Raw genomic sequence first — 14,934 nt, forward strand, 5'->3', positions numbered from 1 at the left:
ATTTCTAGATTTTCAGCCTTTAAATTTGTTCTACGGTCTGCTAAAATGTGTGAGTATGCTGAAAATGCCCTTTCACTGTCTGCATTTGGAGATGGGATCCACAGTGGAGGAACACAGTGCTGAACAAATTCACTATGTTGGACTTGCATGTTCAACAAAACACTGACAACATCAACAGGCTGTATTTCAGCCAAAAGTTGTGAAACCTGATATTGGTAAGCCAAGCCAAGTAGCCTTCCAAAAATTTTGTCTGGGAAAGTTGGCAAAGAATAGGAATCTTCTTTGCACTTGACTTGTACAGTTTTTCATCAACAACATTGTTCGAAACATTACTGGGGTGAAAATGTTTGCTGATGTGCAGAATGAAGTCTTTACCTGAATCCCGATTCATCAAATTGGAAAGCTTGGTGACACATTTCAGTCCTACACTAACAAGATTTTCACGAAGTGAATGCTGCTTCACTTGAGTTGACAATTTTGCTATGCTTGTGCAAGTATCTTCCCCTAGGATTCCCCTGCTAATCAGAGTGAATGTATTTTTAAGGTCCATTAGTATGGGGTACACTTGATGTGAAAAGGCATAATTTGCACCTTCTGAGAGTACTATTGAATCAATTGTTTTAATGCAATGTTCAATTAGAAAAACTGATGAGCACTTGATTACAGCCACATCATCTTGAGAGAGATTTTTGAAATACACAATAGCACTACTTCCTTCTTCTGCAGACAAAAACTCCACCAAATCATCCACATGTTCACCTACATAATTGGCAGATTTATACCATGAAGTCCACCTCGTCATTATTGGAAGTGGAAACAGGACGTGTTTTGTTTCATCCTCAGGGTACTTGTCCTTCAAGAAAGACGTGTACCTGTGCTTCCTTTTTCTTGCATTGACAAATGCATGCTTTGCATTTGCAACACACCTGTTCAGTTCAGTTAGGTTGGCACTCCACAAACTAGCAATAATGTTGAGCTTGTGGGCCCAACATTGGACATGCACCATGCCATCCATCACTGAAGACACACTTCAGTGAAGTCACACAAGTTGTCATGTACTTGGCCGAGTCAGTTATCACACCTACAACATTTTCAAATTTTATTCCAAGCTCTGCCACAATTGACAAAATAGCTCTCGAACACTCAGATCCAGTTGCAGCTGTCAACTCTTTCACACCACCCACATACATAAGAGGAACCGAACTACAACGTAACACTCTAATCAAAACCACAAATATACATCGGCCCACTTTGTCTGTCGTTTCATCACACAATAATACAATCTGTTTGTCTTCTACAGCGTGCTTTACTGCTTCCTTATTTGTCTGGCCAATTTTTGGGACATATGTTTCTCTGAGCGTGTTGGCTGATGGCAAATCCCCTGCACCTAAAATGTAAACATAAATTACAATATACTTATAAATAGGTAGCATTTATCAGGTTAGCACTGAAAATATTAATGGGCTAATTTACTCAAAACAATTCTTAGCCAAACCTAACCTAACCTTTTCAAGATTACTGCTGATTGCAGAGTCAAACCATCAATCGATCAGTCAACAAATATCTTGTGGTGTGCTCACCATTTCACAATGCAATCCATCCTATTTATGTGTTTGTTAATCTGAGGTGCTTGTATATTTAATTGAAGTAAAGGTAAGTTACACCTAGAGGTAAGTTAATAATATTGTAGGCTTACATATGCTTATTTACTTTTATTAGAGATAAATTGATAAATAAGTAAATAAATAAGGCTAACCTTCAACATGGGTGTTCAACCATTCCCTCATAGCTGGATGATCAGCTTTTTCCAAAGGAATGTTAGATTCCAGCATCATATTAACAAAATCAGAAACAAATTCTTGTTTCTGCACTTTCAGCTTGTTTGCTTTTTTCACGGTGTCGCTTATCGAAATTTGTTTAAACACTGTAGAATTTGCCTGACAAAATAATTGTTTTTTTCTTTTGTGTGTGTCATTTGCCACATGCTTTTTGCATGTGTCTGCGTGTCCAATCAACCCGCACGTTGCAGAACTTGCACATCATAATTTTTTCCCGCTGATCAAAAATATAAAAACCATCCGATTTCATCTCTCTTTCGCGATCAAATATTGTCAAATTTTTCGGCATCTTAGCCTTAACTACAATTGTATAACTAAACTCACAAAATGTGGCGACGGTATATGTAAACACTCATAGATTTGTGCACGCAAATATGACTGCCATGTTAGCTTTATGCGATTAAAGTAGAAGGTTAGAAAAATCGACACCAGTGCCCCTAGCGGCAGAAATGACGTTTTTATAAACACGAAAACTGTGGACAGTCAATATTGTTATGTTGGTAGTGTGCACATATTGATTGTTGACATTTGTTACATTTTTATTTCATTTGCGATGGCAATATTTACTGCTTGTAAACAGAGTAATAAAAATACCTACGTGGATTTCAGTAACGTGTCAAAACGAAGATAATATCACGGTGCTAGTCTTTCAGTCTGTGTTTATTTCATGCCTATGTTTATTATGGCGTAAATAAATATAACTTGCGACATAAGGACATCTTTTTGTGCGAAAATTCGTGAATTTTGCGACTGTTGAAATCAAAGGAAAGTCGCAAAATTCGTTTAAAGTATCAAATTTTCGCGTTTTTTCGTGAATTTCGCGCTTCACCATTTTCCGTGGTCTCTATCGATATGCTACGATTATCGTGTCACGTGAATGAATCGAAATAGTTTTGTCAGCTGTTATTCTATTGTGTTCAGTCGATTTCTATGTGAAATGCGTTGTTCGAAATTTTAAAATCTCTAGAAAATATGAAACTGTTTACCAACATGCATTTTCAGAAGAGTTTCCGTGTATCAAAGGATCTCGGAAAGGTGCTACATATGCTTTCTGTTGCTTTGTGGGTGTGATTTTTCTGTGGCACATGGCGGTAGACACAATGTTATCAAACATATGGAAACAAAAAAAACACAAAGAAAGTGCAGTGTGCGTTGAAAGTAATCGCAAGTTGAATTTTTATGTTCAAGAAAATGATTGTGAGAGTGTTACACGTGCGGAGTGTTTGTTTACTTTGTTTATCATCAAACATAACCTCCCATTTAGCTGTGCTGATCATGCCGGGCCGTTGTTTAGGATTATGTTCCTGAACAGCCAGATAGCCAAAAAATACGGGTGTGCCCGAACAAAAACATCAGCAATTGTGTGTGAAGTAGGCGTTAACGGAAAAAAGACAACTGTCAAAATTCTTAAAAATACATTGTCTCTACGGACGGTAGCAACAAAAGTGATGCTAAACTGTACCCTATTGTAGTCACTTTTTACAGCAAAGACTCTCAACAAATGAAAACTTTGAAACTTTGTACTGTCTGTCCCTTCATTAGAAGGTGATGCGACTGGTAAAAACATTGGCAATCTTGTACTCACCACCCTCAAATTTTGTGATATCCCATTGTTGGATTGTTTGTTTGGCCCTAAGTGCAGACAATGCACCTGTAATGTTGGGAATGAAGAATGGTGTTGTGGCTCTTAAAAACTGATATACCAAATCTCATAGTAATAGGTTGTCCATGCCACTTAATAAATTTAGTTGCTGAAAAGGGAGCAGCATGCCTTCCTGTCAAAATAGATGAATATTTGATCGACATTTATTATTATTATTTTGATAAAAGTGCGAAAAGGAAAGAACATTTGAAGCATTTCCAGGAATTGCATAACAGAAGTTAGAAAGATTTTGAAATGTGAGTACAAGTTGGCTGTCTCTTGGTAGGTGTTTAAGTAGATTGTTGCAGCAGTGGCAATCTCTTGCAAGTTTTTTTTAGAACTGAAGTTTGTGGTTAGAAGGATTCCCGCGTTGGTGATTTACAAACTTCCAAAATTCCCAAACTTGTTCATAATCAAGTTACTAGCAAAGTTTCAAACTCTGTTCAAGACTCAGACAAAGGTTCTGGAATAAGTAAGTCTGCAGTTTCATCCAGTTCAAAACGAAGCTTAGAGACACAAATTTGTACTAGCAAACACAAAAAACCGAAACAAAAAGACACTCCAGTAAGTTGCAGTCTGTCGCGGGAAGAAAGGTTATTTATGTTTATTTCTTCAGAACTGAATAAGGCGTTTTGCTTATTTATTTCAAATACTATACCAGCATTTGAATCACCAAATTTGCTTCTCCAGTCCAGTGTGCCTCAGATTCATGTGCTAAGATCATGTTTACGTAGTATGCTACAGAACATAATGTCTAAATTTGTTAACCCAGCAGCAGTCAAATGTGCATCGTCAATTTTAAATGTTGACTACCATAGCAAAGACAATCAGAAAAATGACTCTGATATAATAGTGGGCAGTGCGACGACCAAAGTTGTGGCAACACTAAAACAAGAAGAGAAGTTGATTTTCTTTGATTCTGTAAGAAAATATTTTTCGGCAAGCTGTGATTATATGGTACATAAATTTCCATTTAAATGTGATATGATTAATGCTGAAGTTACAAATATTGAATCAATTTGTAGTGCTTCATTTTCAAGCTTGCTATGTTTTGTGGGAAATTTTCCTACAATTCTTGCTTCTACTGAACAAGATTTGGATGAAGAATTAGATGCATTTCAGGCCCAATTTTGTAATTTTCAACTTGAGCCAGAATTACCACACGACATCAAGAATGAAGAAAGAATAGATGTTAAGTGGTCAATGGTGGGTCAGATGAAAGCTGGGACATTAAAATATAACAAATTATCCAGAGTAATGTTTGCTATGTTGACAATCCCATACAGTAACGCATCTTGTGAGAGAGTATTTAGCCAGGTTACTAAAACACACACACAGTTCAGGTCAGCACTTAGCGAAGAAACCCTGGAATGTCTTCTGACAGCAAAATCCACCCAAATGGGAAAATATTTTCAACAAAAGTTTGATACTTCATTTCTCAAGACTGCAAAATCAGCTACAACATCAAGGAATCAGCAGCATTAAGGTAGTATCACAAAGGTTCACTATAATTTAACTGTTTTCTTGGATTGTAATTCTATAGTTTATTAATGTTTTTTTAGATATAAAGAGGTTAATTTATTTGTCTTTTGCTATAAATTGCTGGTTGGTCTTCTAATCATTGTATGAATCACACTCGATAGCCTTTTTATGGTGTTGTGTAAAATGTCTCAAATTTCAAAGTTGGACAACTAAAATTTTAGCGTGTATGTTGGAGAGGAGGTGACGAACCTCCTGATTTTTCAGTTTGGGAAGTTGGAAGGTCTGTTGTTGAAGATGGCAATACCGCATGTAAAGATAGCTTCTTGGTTTTAAACTGTTTCCAAGCAGTACAGGGTGAGTGCTACAGCTGCAGTATACCTGCTGATGGTCCAGCGGTAGCCAGCCAGCAAGCCAAGTGTGTATAGGTATGTTAGTAACCGATAAGAAGGGTGAAGAGATAGAGAGGGAACAATCAAGCCGAGTCGGCCCAGTCAGCAAGTGTGTTTGTGTGGGTAAGAGATTATTAGAAAGAAGAGGAGAGGTAGAGAGAGTCTGAGCCCAGCCTGCTTGTGTGTGTGTGTGTGTGTGTGAGCAAGAGGAAGTCGCCAAGGTCAACTGGTACAGTCTGTTCACACCAGCAATACCCCTCGCGTGTCTCATGGGGAAAGGTTATACGGGGAGTTCCGTTGCAGAGTTTTCTTTGCAAATCGTGTTCCACAAGTTAAACGTGGTGTATCCCTAATTAAATTTAATCAAAATGATGCCACGTGGCAAAGTTTCAATTCACAATCGTGCTAATGAATTCAAACATGAAAATTTTTTTGTCAGTGACAGTACAATATTAATGTGTGGTGTTTGTAATACACGTCTGGAATGGGGGGAAAAAAAGACGGTCTGGACAAACATGATAAATCCAGTATGCATGTTAGAAGAAAACTTGAACAAGAAAAACTGATAGCGGAAAAGGGAGAGATGTCCAAGCGCCAAGCAACAGTCCTTGGAATATTCTAAAACAAAAAGTGTGTGAAGATTCAGAAGAGTATCTTTGTTGAATATATGGTAAAGATGTGTATGCAGGCAAACATACCATTAGAAAAAATGGACCACCCTGCAGTTCGAAATTATTTGGAAAAGTATGTATGTAAGAGGTTCTGGTGATTTACCTGGGGCAGACACTCTCAGAAGGGAGTGTATGTGCAAAATATGTGCTGAAGAAAAAGAACGACTTAAGCAATTGATTTCAGGAAAGGACATATATGTTTTTGTAGATGAAACTTCGGACAGTCGTGGGCGTTGTGTTTTTGTTATACCTTTGTTATACCAAGATCAGCATGTGTACTTGGCCATGTGTTGCTTTCTTGACTCAGCAAACGGCACCACGTGCAGTCAGGCAATACTGAAATCATTAAACCAGTATGGTTTAAGGCCTTGAAAATGTTCTAGGTCTTGTGTCAGATTCGGCAAGGTACATGAGTACCTGTTTTGCAGCCCTGCAGATAGTTTTAGGTGACCACACTATTCACTTCCAGTGTTGGGCACATAAAGTGAACCTCGTGGGTGATGTTTTCATGTGCCAGTTTAGTGATGTGAATTTTCTGGTTGTTGATGTGAAGATGGCATTTCTACATGGTAGGAAAATTAAGAGTGCATACATTTTATTCTTGCAAGAAAACTACCCAGAACTGACTGCAAAGCTTTTCCCAAGCCCAGTGGTAACAAGGTGGAATTCTTGGTTTATGGCTGTTATCTATTTATCTGAGTACATTGAACCACTTCTTCAGTTCTTGAACCAGTGGGAACCTCAGAATGCCAGTGTAAAGTTGGTGTGCCAGAAGTTGTCTGGAGGCCAGTTTTCTGTACTTAACATCAAGTGCAAATTCGTGAGCGAAGCTATATCCAACTGTTGTACGAAAAGTGCTATGAAACTAACATCACATATGGCTCCATCTCCAGCAAACAACTTCTATGGAACAACAGGTGAACTGTTCAACCCTGCCTAAGCAGGTCAACAAGTAGAAGTGAACTGTAGTAAGTTGGTTTTTTGCAAGAATAAGCTCCCGCCATTTTCAAAGATCAGCAGTGATCAATTTGTGGATGGTTATCTGTACTTCCACAAACAGTTGAAAGAACGTGTGCATGAAGGAAACCACATTGACATGCCTCAAATTCTTCTTGCCGTTTCTCTCACAAAACCAGTGTTTGGAGCAGCTGCCCTCAAAACCATCTGGGCACCTGTGAGCAGTGTTGATGCAGAGAGGTGCTTAAGCTCATACAAAGTTGTTTTGAGTGATCGCAGAACATATTTAAAAGAAGAAATTGTTGAAATGTTTAATATTTAGATGTGTGACATGTTTTAAATTTTTTTTAAATATATTAGTGATGGGTCAATTACTGTTTTTCCCAGGTTCTTGGTTCGGTATCGGTTCTTAAAAATCGGTTCTCTGTCCTCGGTTCTGACTTCAAAAATAAAATAAACATTATTCATACATTATTTATGAGGTGTTTCAAGTAATAAACTATTTATTGTTTCGGCTACAAAGAAGCACTAAAAAGCCTGTATCTAGATTTCCATCTTCAGCAATTTATTGTTTATAACACTGAAAAATAATAATTTATTTGTATTGTTTTTTCCTCGATGTTTTTGTTTTATGCTTACAAAGAAATGCATTGGCATAATTTTTGTCTTTAAAGAGGCTATCAAAACAAATTAAAAGGTTTAGTACAGTTTTCAAGCTACAGCAAACACACCAACCTAGTGCAAATGTAATATGTATTAGTGAAAAATAATTCTAAATAATATAGAGAACCTTTAATAAAACTAAAATTTACTATATATATTAATCTAGCAATTATCTCAAGAAAGCTACATACACCCTCCTTTAAAACATAGGAATAAAAAGAAAATATTATATTAATGGAAATAAATTAAATTGATGGTGAACTTTCAAAGTATTAAAATAATAAATTGTCTACATCGAATTCAGTTTGTTTGCATTCAAGTCAATTACTGCCACACTTCTGATGACATTTCTTACACAATTTGTACTTTTTTGCCGGAATAATTATACATTACAAGTGTCAACAAGCATTTTGTTTGTCCAGTCAATAGTAAAATACCTCTACCATCCATACACCACTTTGCAAAAAAAAAAACATCTTTTTATCGCGTGTCTGCGGGATCTTTGTCAACGCTATTACCACTAAAAACAGACGTGCCACTTTTAAAGCAATTCCGTTTGCCTAAAAGAGAAAGTTATTAGCCATTCCGCTAGATGGCTGCAGATACAGTGCACTTAACACTCCACAGCACTGCACAAATAGCATAAAATGTTAGAATGCCGAAAATTATTACGGAAATATTTGAAATCAATCATCAATCCTATTAAAAAAATTAATATACTTTTGCACTTTTAATTGTTCTTTGTACACCAGTCACTTATACTTACGTGTCAACGACTCAATTAGCTGCCTATTTTAAAAACCGTTCAAAAAAACATGGCGTCTTTCTGTTCTCATCTTTCTGCTGCGGCACGTTATACAGTTGCACACATCTATGAACTACTTCTATGGCACCTTCAACTGTTATGTTTTGATTGTAAAACGTACTTTGTTTACAGATGTGATGAGAACATTAAATATTTTCACGTGTTTTATAGTTAGAGATGAATATTATTCTACAGAAGTCCAAAAAAATAATTCATAAGGGAATTGGATATGAGTTGAGCCATTTCATGCTGCAGTTAAGTTGTAGTGAAGGACTATTTTCGTAAAGGGTTTTGCTATACTACCGGTACCGGCACCGACATTTTAGCTGCGGTTCTCGGTGCCAGTTAAAATGCTGAGAACCGTAGGAACCGAGAACCGGTACCGACCCATCCCTAAAATATATATATATATAGTCGTTTTTTTTTTTTAATGCTACAAAGGGCTATATTTCACTTTTTAAAATACTACAAAATGGCAATTTTCCGGGACTCTAATGATGAATTGGATGACTCACGCGACAGGAAGCAGATACAGCTTAACAGCGCAGTTCACTTGGCTTTACACGCACTGCTGAGATACTTTAATTAAACAATTCTTACTCGTAACATATTTATTAAAAACCAACTCTTGCCAATATTTGATATTAACGTACGTTGGAAATGTTTTTTAAAATGTTCAACCCCTTGGGACAGCTCTTTTTTACCTTCTGCAGCATCTGCTACTTTGAATTTATTGCACATAGTGCAATGTTAATTTTTTTTAGCCAAAATGGAAAAAAAATGAGTGTCTACATTTTATTAAACAAATAATGTGCATAAAATGAGCGACCACTGTAGTTAAATACGGTAGTTGACCAGTAGTTCTCCATATTAAAGAGAGGTTATATTAGGTACGTTATAAATAGCGTCAAATTGTGAGAACAATAAGTAAAGTTGGGATAACTGTGTTAAGAATACTGTGAAGTATATGTATTTAAATTGTAGCTGATCTAACATAACCTCCTAACCACTTGAAAAGGTGAACTACTTTTTAACACACACTTGGGGCATTCCATATAAAATCAACCAATAAACTACTAATTTTAAAACTTGAGGTTTTCAACAATTATCAAATTTTGTGATTGTGTTCTACTCATCATTATTGGAATACCATCATGATACTTTGTACCCTACTTACTAAGATTTTTGGTATAAAATATATTTTTTCGTCAAAATTAAAATTTCCTATTTTGTTTTTAATAAGAAACATTTATTGGGTTCTTTGGAAAAAATTTAAAATGATGTGATACACTTGTTATATGTAAAATTAAAGCGAATGGTTCAAATTTGAGTCACATGCTTTTTTTAAATATATCAAAATGTTCCTGCAAACTTTTTTTTTTAATTTATAACTTAAAAACCAAATGCGATAAATATTCAAACTTTTAATTTTTTTATCTGCTAATCTCATACTATCTCATAAAAAATCAAAGATCTGAGACATGCATTTTTATTTCACAGAATACAGAACCAATTTTTTTTCCCGAGGCTTCAAGGGCTTTCACGTCATCTGAGTTTTCTAAAATCTAATGGGAATAAAAACCTCAATTTTAAAAGAAATTATGATTGGGTATAATAACAAACAACTTGTAAGCTTTGTTGACTTTGCCTCATCCTCTTCATTAGTTCTGCTACAATCATGTAGGTTTTTTAAACAATACTCATTTATCAAAGTATTTTTGTACTTCCTCGAAATGGGGTCATAATAGAGGTGGGCTTAATAAATATCGTAGCAATGGGGTTTTGTATTATTATTTAAAAATAAATAACTTGAACACTATATGTCTTAAAATAAAATCATTTGTGATGGAGCAATTTTTGTCTACTATGAGATTTTTCTCATTGACATTAAGTGAATGCCAGCCAATTTGCTGTGATGCTAATGAATTTCTTCACCTGAATGTGTAGTCAGAATGTAGAGATGTGACATACTGAGCAATGGCGTTGGCAAGCAGCCTGTACGCAGAGTGAGGGTGAGTGGCTTCCACACAACAGTCATGTTTGCCACAGCTGGTGTTGTTCCTGCCAGCGCTGTGCCGCAAGATGGGTGTGCCGTACTGCATCGTGAAGGGCAAGGCACGTCTCGGGCTGCTGACTCGGCGCAAGACCTGCACTGCCATCGCGCTCACCCAGGTATTCAGCTCCACTTAATATTAACTAAAGAGTTTATATTTGTATTTACATATATACATTTATATGTGTAAATATATATATATATACACATCTTAAGTTAATTAAATTTTCTTCCTAACACAATTTAAGTTATAATGTTTTTCAGTGGACTCATACTTATATTTTAAAAGAGGTGGGTCATTCCACGCCAAATCATCCAACAAAATATTATTTGTAACCCACCCGTCTCAGAATTAGATTAAACTTGGTGTACTTTATCTATGTATCATTTTATGAACACACATGAATTTTTATAACATTTAATCTAACCATTTCTGAGCTACAGGCACTTAAAGCTGGGCCTGCTTGTAGTAAAATGTGTAGGTATTTCCTGAAACCCCCCAGACTGACAGTTTTTCTCATTTTTTCCCCTCATAATCACAATTATGCACCGATTCAGTTGAAAATTTTGTAGTCTACTAAGAATTTAATGCATATCCTGTTGATGTATTGCAATTAGTGTTTTAATATCACCATCATAGTCAAAATTTACTTTAAAGTTACTGTATTTACTCGCATAATGTCCACAGTAATTTTGCAACATTTTTGAGAGAGAAAAATGGGGTGCGGACATTATGAGGTGAAATCCGGAAAAAAAAAAATTTTCATCAAAATTTTACATGTTCTGTGTAGAGTAAAAAAATTGTTCTCTCGTAATTAGTTTACTAGTACCCTGATTTTACGTATGCTCACAGTTCCGCAGATTGCATTAGTAAACTCGCTGCTTTGTATAATTGGCACCCTTCCCTTGGCCCAGTTGAAAAATATTAACGGCGGCACACTACTTCGCAGAGCGCTGGTGACTGGCAGCGGGCGTGAGAAATGTGACAGGTGTCGAGATAATTTGGTGCCGGCGATTAGTGGAAGACGCCACTCATTTTTTTTTTCTTCTCTCACTCGCGTGTGCGCTCTTATGTTCAGAAGCCGCAGCCAGCCTACACAAAATAAACGCTTTGCGTGAAAACATATTTTTTTAACACTGGGTGCTACCTGTTTAAATACTTGCCCTTTCACCAATGCTGGCCATTTTAAGCGGTTTTCAACAACACCAAAAAAAAATATTTAACACTAATATAAAATAAAAATACCAACTTAGTAATATATTTTAAAACCTTAGCTCTAAATATTTCAGTTTTTATGAAAATAAAAATTTGAAAATAACACTTTGATTTTAAATACATAATTTAATTTGAACCAAAGCAAAAATTATTTCGAAACAATTGATATAAATGTTAATTAAACATACTCAGAATTAAGTTTGAGTGATTCTAGAATATATTTTTTTTATTTGACACCCAAAAATCATGTATGTGAAAGTTAAGTTTTTTTGAAAAATTCCTACTGCATAATTTATAGTGATTTTATTGATGAATTTGATCTCCAAACTAGTAATTTTACTATACACAAGTGAATAAATTAAAAAAACATACAATTATGTTAGGTAGTTTTTCTTTGCATGGAAAACCTCGAAACATGGTGTTACACAAAAAGCAAAATTGCAGACACTGCACTGTTACGAGGTATCCTTCCTTCTTGCTTTTCCAGTATATTTCATACCTTTTTCTGCACAAACTTTACATCTTCTTTGGGCTTTCTTTTTCCCTGGAGCAATGGGAATCCTTTCTAGAAAGTATTTTTCCTGAAAGACGGGAAAGCTGAGTCCCACTTGCTCCAGGATGAGATGGTTCTTCCACTACAACTGCTAAGTCGCTGCAGACTTTCTTCAAAAACTCAGTCAGAGAGACAGGAGAATGGTCACTTGCTATTTGATTGTACAAGATGCACGCATTTGATACACACATCAGTATCATATGGAAAGCCAGCGTGCGCCACCATTTTACTGTTCTGTGCTCAAACACACCGTATGACATTCTCTGGTCTGACAAGTCTACACCAAAAAATTTTTTGTTGTAGTTTACTACAGCTGCTGGCTTGGTAACTTCATGACCTCGTTTGTTTGTAAATGTCACCATTTCTGCTGTATGTCGAGTACTGATCATGTACACCTCACGTTTATCCTTCCAACATGCCAAAATATTGCCCTTACGGTGGTAAATTTGCTCTCCACATTGAAGTTTTGGGTTGCGAAGTACTTTTGGCATCCTCTACTGTTTTTTTGCACAGTCCCAACTAAAGCTGTTTTAATATTCTCCAATTCTGTGGCGAGAGTTGGGCTAGTGTAATATCTGTGTAGTCACAAGAAACATATTGGAGATGTGTGGTGAAGTTATGTTAGTGATGATCAAATAGAGCCAATCCTATGAGGTAATGATTCGAGCCTATTGACTGAAAACAGGTCCATGGGTGTACTCGTAGAGCAGAACTTGGAACATGCGTGTGACCAATGTGTTTGGTTGCAGGTAGACGCAGGGGATCGCGCAAGCTTCACAAAGGTGCTGGAAGCAGTCAAGACCAACTTCAACGAGCGGTATGACGAGATCAAGAGGCACTGGGGCGGTGGGCTGCTGGGCTCTAAGTCTGCTGCTCGCATCGCCAAGATCGAGAAGGCAAAGGCTCGCGAGCTGGCCCAGAAGCAGGGCTAGGGTCAACCCTTTCTCTTTTGCAATAAAGTTACTGAAGTACCTGTCATGTCTCTTTCTGGCTACACCCTTCTCCTAAATCAGGGGTTCCCAAACTGTGCACCGATGCACTCCTGTTTATTCTTCTTTGGAATCTAAATTTATATTCACAATAAAGAATAAAAAATTTAAATGGTGCACTCATGCTCAGGTTGTACAGTACAACCCGGTTATAACATTCCCGTTTTTAACATTTTCCCGCCTATAACACCATTTTTTCATGGTCCCGTCATTTCTCCATTTATCACAATGCTTTAATTTCCCGCCTGTAACAATATTAAAATTTCTACATTCCCGCCTTTAACGTTCAAATTTGCTTTGATAACTGCCACAATTTGCAGTATCCCTTCCTTCAAAGTCATAATTTAGAGCGAAACCATAGCTAGAAAATACAGCACGCATATACAAACATCAGATGTTTACATTTGAGTATTTCACCATAGACGTGGTACACACGCACTCCACAACTTGCACCGGATCGACTATCAATATGGCGTCCTGTTCGCTCTTATTGGCCTATGACTTGTTCCTTTATACTTATGATGCACATTTTGTGCACTGATACATGGTCGGAAACAGTGCTACTATAGTCTATGGTGCTGGTTTTTGTTTCAAAGGTTTAACACCTTGAGATGGTTAACTGTTCTATGGATATATTCACGGCTTTTGTTTGTGGTTAACCTTTACCGTAATTATTTTTTTTTTTTTTTTTTTACTTATTGTAGTCACGGTCATATTTAATTAAAATACGCCGTATTGAAATTTTATTCAGGTTTTTGTACGGTTATGATGGCCGATAAATATAAGCGAAAATATATTCTGTAGCTGAAAAAATTCAGTTTATTAACCAAGTGGACAGGAACCCCAACAAAACGTGTGTTGTGATTGCAGAAGAGTTGAATATTTCTGTTTCGACTCTGAACTGTATCGTACAAAACATTTTTTTTTCTTTAGCATATTATTAGGTATTATCTATAAATAAAATTAACCAATTTTCCACTCTATTGCTGTACTTAGTGTAATACTCCTGTATTTTGTGTTGTTTTACCTATACTTTTTAATTTAATCAATCCACGTGTAATTTTTACAAAGTGAAGATGATTTCCTGCTTATAACATTTTTTTATGTTGGTCCCTTGGAGAATGTTATAACAGGGTTGTACTGTATTTGGAAATGGGATTTTACAATTAGTTTGTAGGTTTGCACCCCTACCTAACTGCTCGTGTGTTCAGCAGATGCCAGCATTGTTAATCAGTTTGAGTACATTGCCTGGAGCTTGCAAAGTGTTCTATAAAAACTTTAATCTGTTCAGCTGATTTTCGGTAGAATCTTACTTCTGAGTACACCAAACCCTCACTTATTAAAACTAATGCATTACTCAAAATAGTGTATTCTGAAGCAATAGTGACCATAAATAAAGAGGTTAATTTTCTTGATTCTGTTCCAAAATGTGTAGGAAAATATTCTTCACGTAATATAAATGTGTGGAAAATACTCGATTAATGTCACACCATTTATCTTTATAAGCCTACCATTGTTCTACTGTGATTTATTATTCATTACACCATTCATTTAACAACCTTTTACATGTGAGTTATCTATTCATTTCTGTTCAGGTATCTAATGTCAAATATATTCCCACTAGTACAACCATCAGACTTTATAAACTTTTGATAGTCCTTATTTACGATATGTAC

The 14,934-nt window shown here is 36.1% G+C and overlaps 1 protein-coding gene across 1 annotated transcript in view; it reads left to right on the forward strand.

The window, feature by feature from the left end:
* Positions 1-13,242, forward strand: part of LOC134527459 (large ribosomal subunit protein eL8) — a 59,408-nt gene extending 46,166 nt beyond the window's left edge. Inside the window, exons 5-6 of the mRNA XM_063360154.1 lie at positions 10,497-10,619; positions 13,019-13,242. Of these exons, the coding sequence (XP_063216224.1) occupies positions 10,497-10,619; positions 13,019-13,201 (306 nt within the window). The 3' untranslated portion in view covers positions 13,202-13,242. The remainder of the gene's footprint in view (positions 1-10,496; positions 10,620-13,018) is intronic.
* Positions 13,243-14,934: the final 1,692 nt, after the last annotated feature.

Source organism: Bacillus rossius, chromosome 1 (assembly GCF_032445375.1).
Source record: "Bacillus rossius redtenbacheri isolate Brsri chromosome 1, Brsri_v3, whole genome shotgun sequence".
NCBI classification, from domain to species: Eukaryota; Metazoa; Arthropoda; class Insecta; order Phasmatodea; family Bacillidae; genus Bacillus; species Bacillus rossius.